Raw genomic sequence first — 16997 nt, 5'->3', positions numbered from 1 at the left:
CTTGAATCCTCTTTCTATGTTCTACGCTCGAAGAAACAGACCCAGCTGCTTCCATCTATCCACAAAACGGTACTTCCTTATTTCTGGTGTCATTCTCTTGAATCTTTTCCACCCACGCAGCAATACTTTAACATCCTCCCTGCAGTACAGAGTGCCGAACTAGAACAATGCTCTACTTGAGGCAGAATCAGTTTTTACAGCCGTGTAAATCACATTTTAACACATTTGTGCACATACATTAAGATAAACTCTTTATACTTTCCTCATTAGCAAGCACAGACGGTTAACATACGAAACAATCATATTGGAAAGCAAGTCTCATACCGATATAAATCTAAGCCTCTGAGCAACCTAGACAGTTCAGAGCAAACAAATAAGGTTTTTATTTAGAGTGCAGTCAGTGTTGCAATGTTAGACATGGGGCAACCATGTTATGCAAAGCGATATCGCAAAAACAGCAATGTGAGACAAGGAGACCAATGTTTTTATCTTTCAAAGCTGTCGTCTGAGAAACAGCGATTGTCCCCAGGAAACAAAGAGAATGTCACACACTTCCTCATAGCCCTGTTCACAGTACTGGCCCTGTGATCTTTACTGAGTTACAGACTGGATTCGAATTGATGGATTCAGGATGGTCTATACATAGAATAACAAATAACTGGGAGTGAGTTACAGACCGGAATCCAAGCAATGAATCTAAGCAGAGGGTTTATATATAGGATAAGATACCCGGGAGTGTGTTACAGACTAGAATCTAATCAAGGGTTTGGTGTGGTTTATATATGGAATAACAGATACCTGGAAATGAGTTCCAAACTGCAATCCAATCTCGGGGTTTGGGGTGGTTTATCTATAGAATAACAGATACCCATAAGTGAGTTAAAGACTGGGGTCCAATCGAGGATTTTGGAGTGGTTCACATAAAATGACAGATACCTGGGAGTGAGTTACAGAGTAGAATCTAATTGAAAGGTTCATGGTGGTTTATGTACAGAATAACAGATACCTGGGAGCGTCATAAACTGGAATCTAATCGAGGGTTTCTGGTGGTTTATAGAACAACAGATACCCGGGAGTGAGTTACAAACTGGAATATAATCAAAGGTTTTCGAGTGGCTTAAATGTAGAATACGCTGGGAGTGAATTTGTACCTGTCTCACTTCCCAAATCTATCTTGTTGCCTTACAATGTTGTCTTAAGTGTCACCTCCTCTGCTTCTGCTGAATATGTTACTGCACTTTGACCATCAGGTCCCTGTCCTCTGAGGAGTTGGTAGTCAGCATCTTTTGGTCGTTTCTTCAGGCTTGTGTATGTTGAATCTTGTACTGGAACCATCTGGGGAGTGTTAGGCTTAGTCTCATCCTGCCTTTGGAGGCTTGCAGCAGGCCCAGCCTCGGCCTGCTCTCTTATTGAGCCTGAGCTCGGCCCAGACTCGGCCTGAATTCTGAGGCTTGCAGCAGGCCCAGCCTCGGCCTGCTCGCTTAGTGAGCCTGCGCTAGGCCCAACCTTATCCAGCCTTCTGAGGCCTGCAGCAGGCCCAGCCTCGACCTCCACTGTCAGTTGCGAAGACCGCTTTGGCCTGCCCTGCACCCGTTGGCCAGTGGCCTGGGCTTGCTCCTTGGTGTCAGGTTGAGTTCCAGGACTTAGCAAATCAGAGTAAATTCCTTCTTCTCCTGCAAAGAGGAAAGATCAATTTCAGTGGAAAAAGAAACCTAAGAACAAGGAGCAGTTGGATGCAGTGAGCTTGGTTCTCGTCCTGTGGCACGATTATGCTGATCCTATCAACTCTATTCTCCACTCCACTCCCCGTTCTCTTTTAGAAAATGCCCGAAAATCTCTCAAACTCTGTCTTGAATCTACTCAATGAATGATCATCTACCGCTCTCTGGGTTAGAGAATTTCAAAGACTTACCACTCTGACTGAAAAGCCTGAAATTTGATCCCTTACCCTGAAACCGTGACCCCCATATTCCAGACTCCGCAACCGGGGGAGACATCCGGTAAGCATGTTGCACTTAAAACTGTGAGAGATCTGTATACGTTTCAAACAGATCACCTCTCACACTATTTGCTTCCAGAATACTAATCTCACATCAGCCAATATCCCTCAGCCCAGGAGTCAGTAGCAAAATGATTTTCTCTGTATCGCTCGAATATGAGTTAATTCGGTAAGGAGACCAAAACTGTTCGCAGTATTCCAGCTGTGACAGTACCAACGTAGCTCTAACAAGAATACCTCACTCTAATACACCAAATGCTTGTGTAAAAGAGGCAAACATGGGTTTCGAGCTGATTCCTGTGCCCGCCTGTTTGACAAATCTCCAGGCAAGGGAGATCGGGAGGCAGATTGACACAGAGACAGTCTGAGCATCTCCAAAATGATGAAATTACACTCAGTAATGTTTACAAATAAAAAATTCCCTCTTACACTGCCCCACAACCAAACATTCCGAACAGGTACAGCACGAGGTTAGGGACAGAATACATCTCCGTGTACATAGTTCCCATCAAACACTCCCAGGACAGGTACCGCACAAGGTTAGATACAAAGTAAAACTCCCTCCACACTGTCCTCATCAAACGTTCCCAGAACAGGTAGAGCACAGAGTAAGATACAGAGTAAAACTTGCTCTACACTGCCTCCATCAAACACTCCCAGGCCAGGTATAGCACAGGGTTAGATACAGTGTGAAGCTCCTTCGAGACTGTCCCCATCAAAAACTCCCAGGACAGGTACCGGACGGGGTTACATACAGAGTAAAACTCCCTCTACACTATCCCCATCAAACACTCCTCGGACAGGTAAAGCACAGGGCTCGATACAAAGTAAACCTTCATCGATACTGTCCCCCATCAAACACTTCCAGGACAGGTACAGCTCAGGATTAGATACAGAGTACAACTTCCTCCACACTATCCCCCCATCAAACATTCCTAGGACAGGTACAGCACGGTGTCAGATACAGAGTAAAACTCCCTCTACACTGTCCCCCATCAAACACTCCCAGGACAGGTACAGCACGGTGTTAGATACAGAGTAAAGCTCCCTCTGCACTATCCCCATCAAACACTCCCAGGATAGGTACAGCACGGTGTTAGATACAGAGTAAAACTCCCTCTACACTGTCCCCATCAAACAATCACCGTTGTACCGGCGGAAAACTGCTGACCTCCTCGTACCCACAGTAATGGACAGCAGTTTGTTAGGCAGAGTCAGACAGTTTTGGCGTACACGCTGGATTGAACCCCTACCTTGGTTTTGTCTCCTTTTCTTTTCATTTTTACCTAGACATAAGAGGCAAAATAAGAGAAAGTCAGTATCAGATGATATTGAGTCTCTGTTATCACTCCCTCCCTCTCCCCACTCTCTCCCTCTGCTGCCACCCTCCATCCCTCTCCGACTAAAACCCCAGTTCCAGTGCGAGATTCCCTCTTTGCCGCACAGCACCAGTGCGAGATCTCCTGTCTCTCACAGCCCAGTGTGACATCCCCCGTCCCTCACACCCCCAGTGCGAAATCTCCTGTCTCCCACACCCCCAGTGTGAGATCCCCTGTCTCTCGCACTCCCAGTGTGAGATCCCCTGTCTCTCATACCCTCGTGCGAGGTCCCCTGTCACTCATACCCCCAGTGCGAGATCCACGACCTCTCACACTCAATGTTCGGGAAGCATTCTGGGATTAAGAGGAGATTGTTTGCTGCTATGAGAACAGACCCAACACTTAACTGCTCTGCTGATGGCACAGATAGAAGGTGATCAGCAAAGCCGCCGTATAAACTGCCAAGAAAATTGCAGTAAGAATAATCTTCACTTTCTGGTACTGAACTGAGGAAACATCTGTAAATAGAACAATATGGAGAAAGAGAGTCGTTCAATAGCAAATGACAACAGCAGGACATTCTCTCACATGCAGTGTGTGTGCGCTTGTGTGTCTCCGTACATTTGTGTGTGTGCATATGTGTCGCGTGTGTGCAGCCTTCTTGAAACGCTGCAGTCCTCGTGCTGTGTGATCCACAATGCCATCGTGATTGTTAACATTGAGTGTTTCGCTGGGCTATTTCTGACAGCAGTTGAGAGTCAACCACATTGCTGTTTTTCGATTCACAGGTGGACCAGTCAGGGTAAGGACTGCAGTTTTTCTTCCCTAAAGGACAGTAGTGAACCCAACCATTTCCAAAAATGGTTTCATGCCACCAGCAGATTCTTAAATCCAGATTTTTGTTATTGAATACAAATACCACTGTCTGTGAGTGCGTGTGTGCGTGAGTGTATGTATGTGTGTGCACATAAGTGTGAGTGTCGACATGTGTGTGTGTATGTGCGTGTGTGTATGTGTGTGTGTGTTTACGTGTGCACATGTGTGTGTGTTTGTGTGTGCGCGCGCGTGAGTGTGTTTGTGTGTGTGTGTTGCACAGGTCTGTGTGTTTGTGTGCATGAGTATGTGTGTATGAATGAAAAAAAAATTCACACTCCGGATGTTGTGCCTCCTAGATGGTGGACAGATTGTGGGGAGTTAGGAAGCGAGTTAATTGACACAAGACTGCTTCATAGTGTCTGAGCAGTATCCTTCCTTATATCATGACGCAGAATATATTACAGTGACAGTGGTAGAATTGATCATCAACCCGCAGGTTAGGGGGGGATTCAGTGTTGGTAACGTCACTGAAAGGCAAGGATTTGTTCATGCATTTGAGATGTAGTAAAACGATAGGTTGTTACCTGGTTGAATTCTGATATTGTTGCTGTAGCCACAAGTTTCTCCCAAATCAACAGTCTGCTCGACTCCTGCTGCAGCTTCCTTGCATTTATAAACCGTTTCTCCAAGCTGGGAATCGAGTGTGACATCCAAAATCATCCCACCAAACTTCAGCTCATGCCTCTGATCACTGATAACCTTCTTGTTCCCTCTGAACCACTCAACAGCCGAGTCACGCAAGCTGGAACACATCAGTTCCACTTTGCATGTCCCACTGCTGGGCTGCTTTCTCTCGAGGCAAATCTGCAGCTCCCCAGCAGTACCTAGTGTGAAAAAGAGATTCGTAACTCGAGCAGCTGGCTGCAAGCAAAGATCTATTTTTATTCTCTCACAAGATGTGGGTGTCGCAGGCTGGAACAGCATTTATTGACCATCTCTAATTGGTCTTGAGAAGGTGGTGGTGAGCTGCCTTCTTGAACCGCGTCAGTCCCCGTGATGTAGGTATGCCCACAGTGCTGCTCGAGAGGGTGTTTCAGGATTTTGACACAGCGACAGTGAAGGAACAGTGATATATTTCCAAGTCAGGATGCTGAGTGACTTGGAGGGGAACCTCCAGGTGGTGGTCTTTCTGCTACTCTTCTAGATAGGAGAGGTCGTGCAATTGAAGCGTGCTGTCGAAGGAATCTCAGTGAGTTCCTGCAGTGCATCGCGTAGAGGCTACTCATGGCTGCCACTGTGCGTCAGTGGTGGAAGGAGTGAATGTTATTGGAAGGGCTGCTTTATCTTTGGCCGTGTAGAGCTTCATGGGTGTTGATGGAGCTGCACTTACCAAGGCAAGAGCAGACTATTCCATCATACTCCTGACTTGTGCCTGATGGTGGGTCTGTCTTCACAAAGGAAGACATGAATAATGTACCAAAAGCTCTGAGAGAAACAAGTTTTAATGAAGTGCTGAAGGAAATCAGTATTTATAGCGAAATGGTTTGGGGGAAAATAATGGGATTGAACAAAGAACAAAGAAAATTACAACACAGGAATAGGCCCTTCGGCCGTCCAAGCCTGCACCGACCATGCTGCCCGACTGAACTAAAGCCCCCTATCCTTCTGGGAACCTTATCGCTGTATTCCCATCTTATTCATGTATTTGGCAAGATGCCCCTTAAAAGTCACTATCGTATCTGCTTCCACTGCCTTCCCCAGCAGCGAGTTCCAGGCACCCACCACCCTCTGTGCAAAGCACGTGCCTCATACATCGCCTTTAAACCTTGCCCCTCGCAACTTAAACCTATGCCCCCGAGTAATTGACTCTTCTACTGTGGGAAAATAGCGTCTGACTATCCATTCTGTCCCCCTTCATAATCTTGTAGAGGTTGATCAGTTCGCCCGCTCAACGTTTGTCGTTCCAGCGAGAACAAACTAAGATTCTCCAACCTCTGCTCACAGCTAATGTCCTGCATACCAGGCAACATCCTGATAAAAGGGTGGCAGGTAAGAAGATTGGATAGGATAGGATAGGATAAAGACAGCAAAGAATGACAAAAAGATTAATAAAGAGGGAGAATGAGAGAAAGTTATCGAGGAATATGAGAAATTGAAATGTAGTATATCATGTAACAATTTCCACAGATACTTAAAAAAGAAAAGTCAACAAAGTGAGCATTGGTCCTATAGAAAGTATGTCTGGGGAGTTGAAAACAAAACAATAAGGAGATAGTAGATGAACTGAACCAGTATTATAAAAAAAGGTTGGTGGCACGGTGGTTAGCATTGCTGCCTCATAGCGCCAGGGACTCGGGTTCAATTTTGGCCTCGGGTAACTGTCTGTTTGGAGTTTGCACGTTCTCCCCATGTCTGCATGGGTTTTCTCCGGATGTTCCGTTTCCTCCCACAGTCCAAAGATGTGCGGGTTATGTTGATTGGCAATGGTAAATTGACACTCTGGTCAGGGGAATTAGCAAGGTTAATATGAAGGATGAGGGGAATAGGGTCTGGGTGGGATTGTGGTCGGTGGCAGACTTGATGCTCTCAATGGCTTCCTTCTGCACTGCAGGCATTCTATTCTATGAAATTTCTTCTGCACCCTCTCCAAAACCTCCACATCCTTCTGGTAGCGTGAAGACCAGAATTGAACACGATATTCCAAGTGCAGCCTAACTAAGGTTCTATAAAGATGCAACATGACTTGACAATTTTTAAACTCAATGCCCCGGCCGATGAAGGCCGATGAAGCATGCTGTATGCATTCTTGACTACCTTATATAAAACTACAGCACAAAACAGGCCGTTCGGCCCCACAAGTTGTGCCGAACATATCCCTACCTTCGAGGCCTACCTATAACCCTCCATCCTATTAAGTCCCATGTACTCATCCAGGAGTCTCTTAAAAGACCCTATTGAGTTTGCCTCCACCACCACTGACGGCAGCCGATTTCACTCGTCCACCACCCTCTGTGTGAAAAGGTTCCCCCTAACATTTCCCCTGTACCTACCCCCCAGCACCTTAAACCTGTGTCCTCTCGTAGCAGAGATTTCCACCCTGAGAAAAAGCCTCTGAGAATCCACTCGATCTATGCCTCTCAACATCTTATACACCTCTATTAGGTCTCCTCTCATCCTACGTCTCTCCAAGGAGAAAAGACCGAGCTCCCTCAGCCTATCCTCATAAGGCATGCCAGTCAATCCAGGCAACATCCTTCTAAATCTCCTCTGCACCCTTTCAATCTTTTCCACATCCTTCCTATAATGAGGCGACCAGAACTGAGCACAGTACTCCAAGTGTGGGCTGACGAGGGTCTTATATAGCTGCATCATTATCCCCGGACTCCTAAACTCAATCCCTCGATTGATAAAGGCCAGCACACCATACGCCTTCTTAACCACCTCCTCCACCTCTGGGGCCAATTTTAGAGTCCTATGGACCCGGACCCCAAGGTCCTTCTGATCCTCTACAGTACGAAGAGTCTTTCCCTTTATATTGTACTCCTTCATCCCATTTGACCTGCCAAAATGGACCACTACGCATTTATCTGGGTAGAAGTCCATCTGCAACTTCACCACCCAGTCTTGCATCCTATCTATGTCCCTCTGTAACTTCTGACATCCCTCCAGACTATCCACAACCACACCAAACTTTGGGTCGTCGGCAAACTTACCAACCCATCCCTCCACGTCCTCATCCAGGTCATTTATGAAAATGACAAACAGCAAGGGTCCCAGAACAGATCCCTGGGGCACACCACTGGTGACCGACCTCTATTTAGAAAAAGACCCATCTGTACCCACTCTCTGCCTCCTCTGGGCAAGCCAGTACTGGATCCACAGGGCAGCAGCCCCTTGGATCCCATGCCCTCTCACTTTTTCTAGAACCCTTGCATGGGGGACCTTATCGAACGCCTTGCTAAGATCCATATAAACCACATCTACCGCTTTCCCTTCGTCACTGTGTTTAGTCACATTTTCGAAGAACTCCACCAGGCTCGTAAGGCACGATCTGCCTTTGACAAAGCCATGCTGAGTATTCTTGAGCATACTAAACCTCTCTAAATGCTCATAAATCTTGTCCCACAGGATCTTCTCCATCAGCCTACCAACCACTGAGGTTAGACTCACCAGTCGGTAATTTCCTGGGCTATCCTTAATCCCCTTCTTGAAAATAGGAACCACATCCGCAATCCTCCAATCCTCCGGCACCTCTCCCGTCTCCATCGACCTTCTCCACCTGCGTTGCCACTTTCAGTGACTTGGATATCTGCACACCCAGATCCCTCTGCCTGTCAATATTCTTAAGGGTTCTGCCATTTACTGTATATTTCCCATCTATATTAGACTTCCAAAATGCATTACCTCACATTTGTCCATTAAACTCCATCTGCCATCTCTCCGCCCAAGTCTCGAACCATTCTATATCCTGCTGTATCCTCTGACAGTCGTCACTGCGATCCACAATTCCTCCAATCTTTGCATCGTCTGCAGACTTACTAATCAAACCAGTTACATTTCCCTCCAAATCATTTATATATATTACAAGCATCAAAAGTCCCAGCATTGATCCCTGAAGAACGCCACTTGTCACAGCCCTCCATTCAGAAACGCACCCTTCCACTACTACCCTCTGTCTTCTATGACCGAGGCAGTTCTGCATCCATCTTGCCAGCTGATCTCTGATCCCGTGCGACTTAACCTTCTGTACCAGTCTGCCATGAGGGACCTTGTCAAAGGCCTTACTGAAGTCCATGTAGACAACATGCACTGCCCTACCCTCATCAATCATCTTCGCCACTTCCTCGAAAAACTCGATTAACTAAGTGAGACACGACCTCCCCATCACAAAACCGTGTTGTGACTCACTAATACGTCCACTTATTTTCAAGTGGGAGTAAATCCTGTCTCGAAGAATGCTCTCCAATAATTTCCCCACCATTGGCTGAAGGCTCACCGGCCTTTAATTACCTGGTTTATCCTTACTACCCTTCATAAACAAAGGAACAACGTTATCCAATCTTCTGGGACCTCCACTGTACTAGTGAGGATACAAAGATTTCTCTCAAGTCCTGAGCAGTTTCCTGCCTTGCATCTCTCAGTATTCTGGGGTGTTTCCCATCAGGCCCCGTGGACTCGTCTAATTTAGTGCTTTTCAAGAACCCAATATTACCTCCTTTTTGGTCTCATCATGACCCAAACTATCTACACACACTTCCCCAGACTCATCATTAAGCAAGTCCTCCTCTTTTGTGAAAACTGACGCAAAGTATTCATTTAATACCGCGCTCATTTCCTCTTTTCCTCCAGCTCCATGCATAGATCCCCTCCCCTGTCCTCCTCCAGGTTCCTTGCTTTCTCTTCATATATGCATAAAAAGGATTTTCCTTAATCCTGCTGGCCAATTACTTTTTGTTACCCCTTTTAGCCCTCCTTACTCCTTGCTTGAGCTTCTTTCTACTTTTCTTGTATTCCACTTCTCCTTCGTGTGTTCCCATTCTCCTAGCCTTGACAAATGCTTCCTTTTTCTCCAGCCAAAAGAGAACATGCTGGAAAATCTCAGCAGGTCTGGCCGCATCTGTAAGGAGAGAAAAGAGCTGATGTTTCGACTCCAGATGACCCTTTGTCAAAGCTAAAAGACATAGAAAGTCAAAGATATTTATAGTGCAGGGTGAGGAAATGAAACATGAGTCATCGCCACAGGAACCATGAGCTTCCTTTTTTCTCTTTGACTAGGCTCACAATATCTCTCACTATCCAAGTTTGCTGAAACTTGCCATAATTACCCTTCAGCCTCATAGGAATGTGCCAGTCCTGAATTCCTACCAACTTGCAGTTGAAAACCTCCACATGTCAGAAATTGATTTGCCCTCAAATATCTGCCCCAATCTATATTCTTCAATTCCTGCCTAATAATGTTGTAATTCGCCTTCCCCTAATTTAGCACCTTCACTTGAGGACTACACTTATCTTTATCCATCAGTACCTTAAAGCTTACTGAATTGTGGTCACTGTTCCCAAACTGCTCTCCTCCTGAAACGTCGTCACCCGGCCAGGCTCATTCCCCAATAACAGGTCCAGTATGGCTCCTTCCCGAGTTGGACTATCGACATAATAGTTCAAGACATCCTCCTGGATGTGCCTTACAAACTCTGCCCCATCCACGTCGCGAGCACTAAGTAGTCCCAGTCATTTTGGGGAAGTTAATATCTCCCTCCACAGCAACCCTGTTACTTTTGCACCTTGCCAAAATCCGCCTATATATCTGTTCCTCTGTCGCTGGCTTTTAGGGGGACTACAGTAAACCCCCAGCGTTGTGACTACACCCTTCCTATTCCTGAGCTCTACCCATGTTGCCTCGCTGTATGAGCTCTCTGAGGTGTCCTCCCACAATACATTTGTGATATTCTCCAGTAGTGTAACTCCCCCACCCCTTTTAGATCCCCCTCTATCCCACTGAAAACATCTGTATCCTGGAACGTAAAGCTGCCAATCCTGTCCTTCCCTTAGCCAAGTCTCTAATGGCAACAACATCATAATTCCAAGTATTAATCCAAGCCCTAAGTTCTTACCTGTTACACTTCCCGCATTGAAACAAATGTACATCAGTCCACCAGAACCTCTTTGATGAGCAACCACACTCTGCCTGCTCTTTCTCTGAATTTTACTGGACCTACTCTCCAGTCCTCCTTAAGTGGGCGGCATGGTGGCACAGTGGTTAGCACCGCTGCTTCCCAGCGTGATGGACCAGGGTTCGATTGCCTTCTTGGGTTACTGTCTGTGTGGAGTTTGCACGTCCTCCCCATGTCTGCGTGGGTTCCTTCAGGGTGTTCCGGTTTCCTCCCACAGTCTGAAAGACGTGCTGGTTAGGTGCATTGATCCGAACAAGTGCCAAGTGCGGTGACTAGGGGAATTTCACCGTCACTTAATTGCAGTGTTAATGTAAGCCTTATTTATGACTAATAAATGAACTATTACTTTAAGTTAATTCACCTTTGCTTTGGTTCCTATCCCCTGCCAAAGTACTTTAAATCCTCCCGTGTGATACTAGCAAACCTCCCGGTCAGAATATTAATGCCCCTCCAGTTTAGATACAAGCCGTCCTTGTACAGATCCCACCTGTCCCGTAAGAGATCCCAGTGGTCCAGATATCTAAACCCTTCCCCGTACACCAGTTGTTGAGCCACATGTTGAGCTGTACTATCTTCCAATTTCTCGCCTCACTGGTACATAGCGCAGGGTCACTGTCTGTGTGGAGTTTGCACATACTCCTCGTGTCTGCGTGGGTTTCCTCCGGGCGCTCCGGTTTCCTCCCACAGTCCAAAGATGTGCGGGTTAGGTTGATTGGCCAGGTTAAAAATTGTCCCTTAGAGTCCTGGGATGCGTAGGTTAGAGGGATTAGCGGGTAAAATATGTGGGGGTAGGGCCTGGGTGGGATTGTGGTCGGTGCAGACTCGATGGGCCGAATGGCCTCCGACTGCACTGTAGGGTTTCTATGTCTTCTATCTAGGTAATAATCCTGAGATTACAATCCTAGAGGTCCTGCTTTTTAACATTCTATCTAACTTCCTAAACTGCTGCAGGATCTCATCACTCTTTCTAAAATGGTCTCTGGGGCCTTATAATCTTCATGTCAGAGTACATAACGGAACAGCCCTAGAGGGGGGTGGCACGGTGGCACAGTGGTCAGCACTGTTGCCTCAAAGCTCGAGCTTTAATTCCAGCCTCGATCACTGTCTGTTTAGAGTTTACACGTTCTCCCCGTGTCTGCGTGGGTTTCCTCCGGGTGCCCCGGTTTCCTCCTACAGTCCAAAGTTACAGAGTTAAAGGTTCCAACAGTGCAGAAGGAGGCCATTCGGCCCATCAAGTCTGCAAGGAACGCAATCCCACCCAGGCTCTATCCCCGTAACCCCATGTATTTAACCAAGCTAGTCCCTCTGACACTATGGGGCACTTTAGCATGGCCAATCCACCTAACCCACACATGCTTGGAATGTGGGAGGAAATCGGAGCACCTGGAGGAAATCCACGCAGACACGGGGAGAACGTGCAGACTCCGCACAGACAGTGACCCAAGCCAGGAATCGAACCCAGATCCCTGGCGATGTGAGGCAGCTGTGCTAACCACTGTGCCACCGTGCCGCGTGCAGATTAGGTTGATTGGCCATACTAAATTGACCCGAGTGTCAGGGGATTGGCAGGGTAAATATGTGGGGTCATGGGAATAGGGTCTGGGTGGCATTGTGGTCGGTGCAAACTCGATCGGCCAAACGGCTTCCTCCAGAACTGTATGAATTCTGTGATTCTATGAAATAGGGACACATTTGGTGTCATTTTCCAGTTCTTTGGACTCGGACTGGTTCCTGCGGATTGGAGGGTAGATAATGTAAGCCCACGATTCAGAAAATGGGGTAGAGAGAACAGGGTACTATGGACCAATGAGCCTGACATCAGTATTGGCGAAGTAGCTGGAGTCCGTTTATCAAGTATTTCAAAACTCAGCAGTTGGAAAACAGTGGTATAATCAGACAATGCCAGCATCTATTTACAAAGGAGAAATCATGCTTGATGAATCTATTGGAATTATTTGAGAATGTAACTAGTCGAGGAGAACTAGAGAAGGTGGTTTATTTGGACTTTCAGAAGGCTTTTAACAAGTTAGTGTTTTGAGATAGATAGAGAGCTGATTAGCAGGCAGGAAACAGAGTTAGCATAAATGGGTCTTTTTTCGATTGGCAAGCAGTGACTCGTGGACTACTGCAGGGATCGGTGTTGGGATCCCAACTGTTCACATAAAAGATTGATGATTCGGAAGAGGGAACGAAATGTACTAGCTCCAAGTTTGCAGATGACAAATTATGGTGGGAGGGTGAGCTGTGAGGGGGATGCAGGGATTCTTTAATCTGATTTGGACAGGCTGAATGAGTGCGCATACGCATGGCAGATGCAGTACAACGTGGACAAATGTGAGATTATCCACTTTGGTGGCAATAATAGGAAGACAGATTATTGTTTGAATGGTTGTAAACTGAGAGAGGTGGATTCTCACCGAGACCTTGGTGCCCTCGTGCATCAGTTGCCGAAAGTAAACACTGAGGCACTTAGCAGGCAGTAAAGAAGGCAAATAGTATGTTGGACTTCATAGCGAGAGATAAGAGTGTCGGAATAGGGATGTTTTATTGCAATTGTGTCGGGTGTTGGTGAGGCCACACTTGGAGTACTGTGTGCAGTTTTGGTGTCCGTATCTGAGGAAGGGTGTCCTTGCTATAGGAGGCAAGCACCAAAGGGTTACCAGGCTCATTCCTGGAGTGGCAGGTCCGTCATGTGAGGAGAGACTAAATCAGTTACGCTTATATTCACTGGGGTTTAGAAGAGTGAGAGGGGATCTCATAGGAATTATTAAATGGCGGGGGAGTCCAGAATTAGGTGTCGTACTTTGAGGATAAGGGATGAACTGATTAAGACTGAGGTGATTAAAAATGTCTTCACCCAGAGAGTGGTGAATCTGTGGAATTCAATGTGACAGCAAGGAGTTAAGGCCAAAACGTTGTGTGATTTCAAGTTATTCGATATAGCTCAAGGGATCAAGGGATATGCGGGGGGTGGGGGGGGGGGGTGAGGTGGTGGGGGGATGGTTGAGGGAGGGGGTGATCAGTTTCTGAGTATCTGACTGAGAAGATGAGTGGTTATCCTGTAGCAATGAGAGGCAAACATAAGAAATATTTCTAAAATCAACAAATGAGACGCCATCAAATCTGAATTTCAAATTGAGCCTGAGGGTTTTTAAAGTCTTAATCAAAGGGATTTCAGGAAAAGGTGAGCAGATGATGTTTGATCTCAAAGTAGACAAGATCATGTTGAAAAGCTCAACAGTTTTGTACTGCCTGTCCTCAACTGCCTCACACTCAGACCCTTCCTCACACTCACACACACCCCTCTCACCCTCCTTCATACACCCTCTACTATATAAGCACCCTCCATCACAAGCTCACCACCTCCCCCTCACATTATCTCCCTCACACCCCCCCACCCCTTTCCCTCACCCCTTCTCCCTCACCCCCTCTCCTTATGCACCCTCACTTATATCGTCACCCGCCCTCACAATCACACCCACCTTCGCACCCTGTCCTGCTTATACCTCCTCCTTCCCTCACATCCTTTCCTTCACACCCGCTTCCTCATGTGTATTCTCCTTCATACTCACCCCCTCTGCCACACTCTCCCCTTCCCTCTCCCTCACACACTCTCCCTCACACTCACACCATCCTTCAGGCTCACCGTTCCTCTCGCTCAGTCACATTCACTCACGCTGGTGCTCACTCACAACTCACACCTTTTCCCTCTCATACCTTCTCCCACCCTCTCATCCTTTCCTGCACACTCGCCCTCCTCCGCACTTACGCCATCCCACGCCCTCATCCCCTCTCCCCCACACTCACCCTCTTCCCGCACTCTCGCCCCCTGCCCTCACACGCCCTCACCCCCTTCCTCATCCTACCACTCCGCACTCTCGAGTCATAGAAACCCTACAGTGCAGAAGGAGGCCATTCGGCCCATCGAGTCTGCACCGACCACAATCCCACCCAGGCTCTACCCCCACATATTTACCCGCTAATCGCTCTAACTACACATCTCAGGGACAATTTTTAACCTGGCCAATCAACCTAACCCACACATCTTTGGACTGTGGGAGGAAACCGGAGCATCCGGAGGAAACCCACGCAGACACGAGGAGAATGTGCAAACTCCACACAGACAGTGACCCGAGCCGGGAATCGAACCCGGGACCCTGGAGCTGTGAAGCAGCAGTGCTAACCACTGTGCTACCGTGCTGCCCAAGTCATAGAGCTTTATAGCATGGAAACAGGCCCTTCTGCCCAACTAGTCCCTGCCACCCTTTTTTTTAACCACTAAGCTAGTCCCAATTACCTGCATTTGGCCCATATCCCTGTCGACCCATCTTACCCATGTAGCTGTCTGAACGCTTTTTAAAAGACAAAATTGTACCCGTCTCTATTACTATCTTTGGCAGCTTGTTCCAGACACTCACCACCCTCTGTGAAAAACTTGCCCCTCTCGACAAATTTGTATCTCTCCCCTCTCACCTTAAACCTATGCCCTCTAGTTTTCCCCTACCTCTGGGAAAATATGTTGATTAGCTAACTGATCTATGGCCCTCATTATCTTATAGACCTCTATTCTCACCCCTAGGTCCTCCTAAGTCTCCTGCTCTCCAGGGAAAAATGTCCCAGCCTATCCAGCCTCTCCTTAAAACTCAAACCATTAGGTCCTGGTAACATCCTAATAAATTATTTCTACATTCTTTCTAGTTTAATAATCTTCTTTATGAAATAGGATGACCAGAACTGTACACAGTATTCCAAGTATGGCCTTGCCAATGTTTTGTACAAATTCAACAAGACGTCCCAACTACTGTATTCATTGGTCGAACCGAGGGAACCAAGCATGCCGAATGCCTTCTTCACCACTCTGTCCTCCCCCTCCTCTCCACTCACCCCCTCCCCCGCACTCTCACCGTCCATCACAGGTACCCTCCATCACAGGCACCCTCCATCATAGACACTCTCCATCATAGTCACTCTCCATCTCAGTAACCCTCTCTCACACACCCCTTCCTCACGCATCCTCTGCCACTCCCTCTCTCTCAGGCCCTAATTCAATTGATGTGGTTCACTCCATCTTATCACTTTCTCACCTCACATCCTCCCCTCACTCTCTCACCTTTGCTGAATCTCTCTGTGACTCCCTCCCTCTCAATGCCTCTTTCTCACTCATCCTCTCTCGCTCCCTTCCTCCTACTCCCTCTCTTCACTCACACCCCTTCCCAATTTCTTCCTTTCCTCCCTCACCACTGTCTCCCTCATTCACCCCTCCATCACTCAAAACTCCCTTCCTTACTACTCACTCTATAACTCACTCACCACTTCTTCCCTGTCCCTCCCTCACTCTACCCCTCACCCCTTCACCACTCCCTCCCTCCATCACTCTTTCCCTCCCTCACTCACAACTCCCTTCTTCACTCACAATTCCCTCCCTCACTCACTCACCACTCCCTCCCTCACTCACTCACCAGTCCCTCCGTCAATCTTTCCCTCACTCACTCCATTCCCTCTATGTATAACTCACTCACCAGTCCCTCCGTCACTCTTTCCCTCCCTCACTCACCACTCCCTCCCTCACTCACCACTCCACAGTGACAGCAGGATCATGGTTCCCCACAGATTTCCATACACTGGATCCATTGGTTGATTCCTGCGGATTGGAAGGTGCAGAGAGATGATGGACGAACGAGGCTGAGAGAATCTTCAGAAACTGCTGACGAATTGAATCCGTTCAGTGCAAGAATTGAAGGGTTTGTTCCAGAAACTTGCGATAGCATCTGAGACTTGGTCACTTCCTGAGAAAAGGTGTCAGCTGATAACATCCACAAAACCAAAATAGACGCCAGAGCACAAAATTCTTCTCGGAACTGACCACGACAAAGAGAGAGAGAGAAACAGAGTTAAAGCAACAGCAGAAAGGGAAAGGGAGAAGGAGTAACAGAAAGAGGAACACAAAGGGAAACAGACAGGAGAGATGAAAAAGCAGCAACAAAGATTGAGAAACAGAAATAGAGATAGAAAGAAACAAAATGGCAGAGAAACTCGTCGAGAGAAACAAATTAATACAGAAAGGCAAGCAGAGAGACGTGGGCAGACAGAAGCAGAGGCCAAAAGAGAGAGACAGAAACAGAGAGAGAGAGAGACAAACAGGGAGACTGACGCGGGGGCCAGCAAAGGGAGAAAGAAACAGAGAGAGAGGGA

General features: G+C 47.2%; 1 protein-coding gene across 1 annotated transcript; it reads right to left on the bottom strand.

The window, feature by feature from the left end:
• Positions 1 to 359: 359 nt before the first annotated feature.
• Positions 360 to 16553, bottom strand: LOC144481068 (uncharacterized). Its single transcript, XM_078200721.1, has 5 exons — positions 16379 to 16553; positions 4719 to 5018; positions 3726 to 3836; positions 3253 to 3285; positions 360 to 1673 (listed from the first exon to the last, which is right to left on the bottom strand). The coding sequence occupies exons 1-5, from the start codon at positions 16434 to 16436 to the stop codon at positions 1183 to 1185; spliced, it is 993 nt and encodes a 330-aa protein (XP_078056847.1). The 5' UTR covers positions 16437 to 16553; the 3' UTR covers positions 360 to 1182.
• Between the last annotated feature and the right edge of the window lie 444 nt (positions 16554 to 16997).

This window comes from Mustelus asterias, chromosome 30 (genome assembly GCF_964213995.1).
Source record: "Mustelus asterias chromosome 30, sMusAst1.hap1.1, whole genome shotgun sequence".
Lineage (NCBI taxonomy): Eukaryota > Metazoa > Chordata > Chondrichthyes > Carcharhiniformes > Triakidae > Mustelus > Mustelus asterias.
The sequence above is the reverse complement of the archived record's forward strand: the minus strand, read 5'-3'. Positions and strand labels throughout refer to the sequence as shown.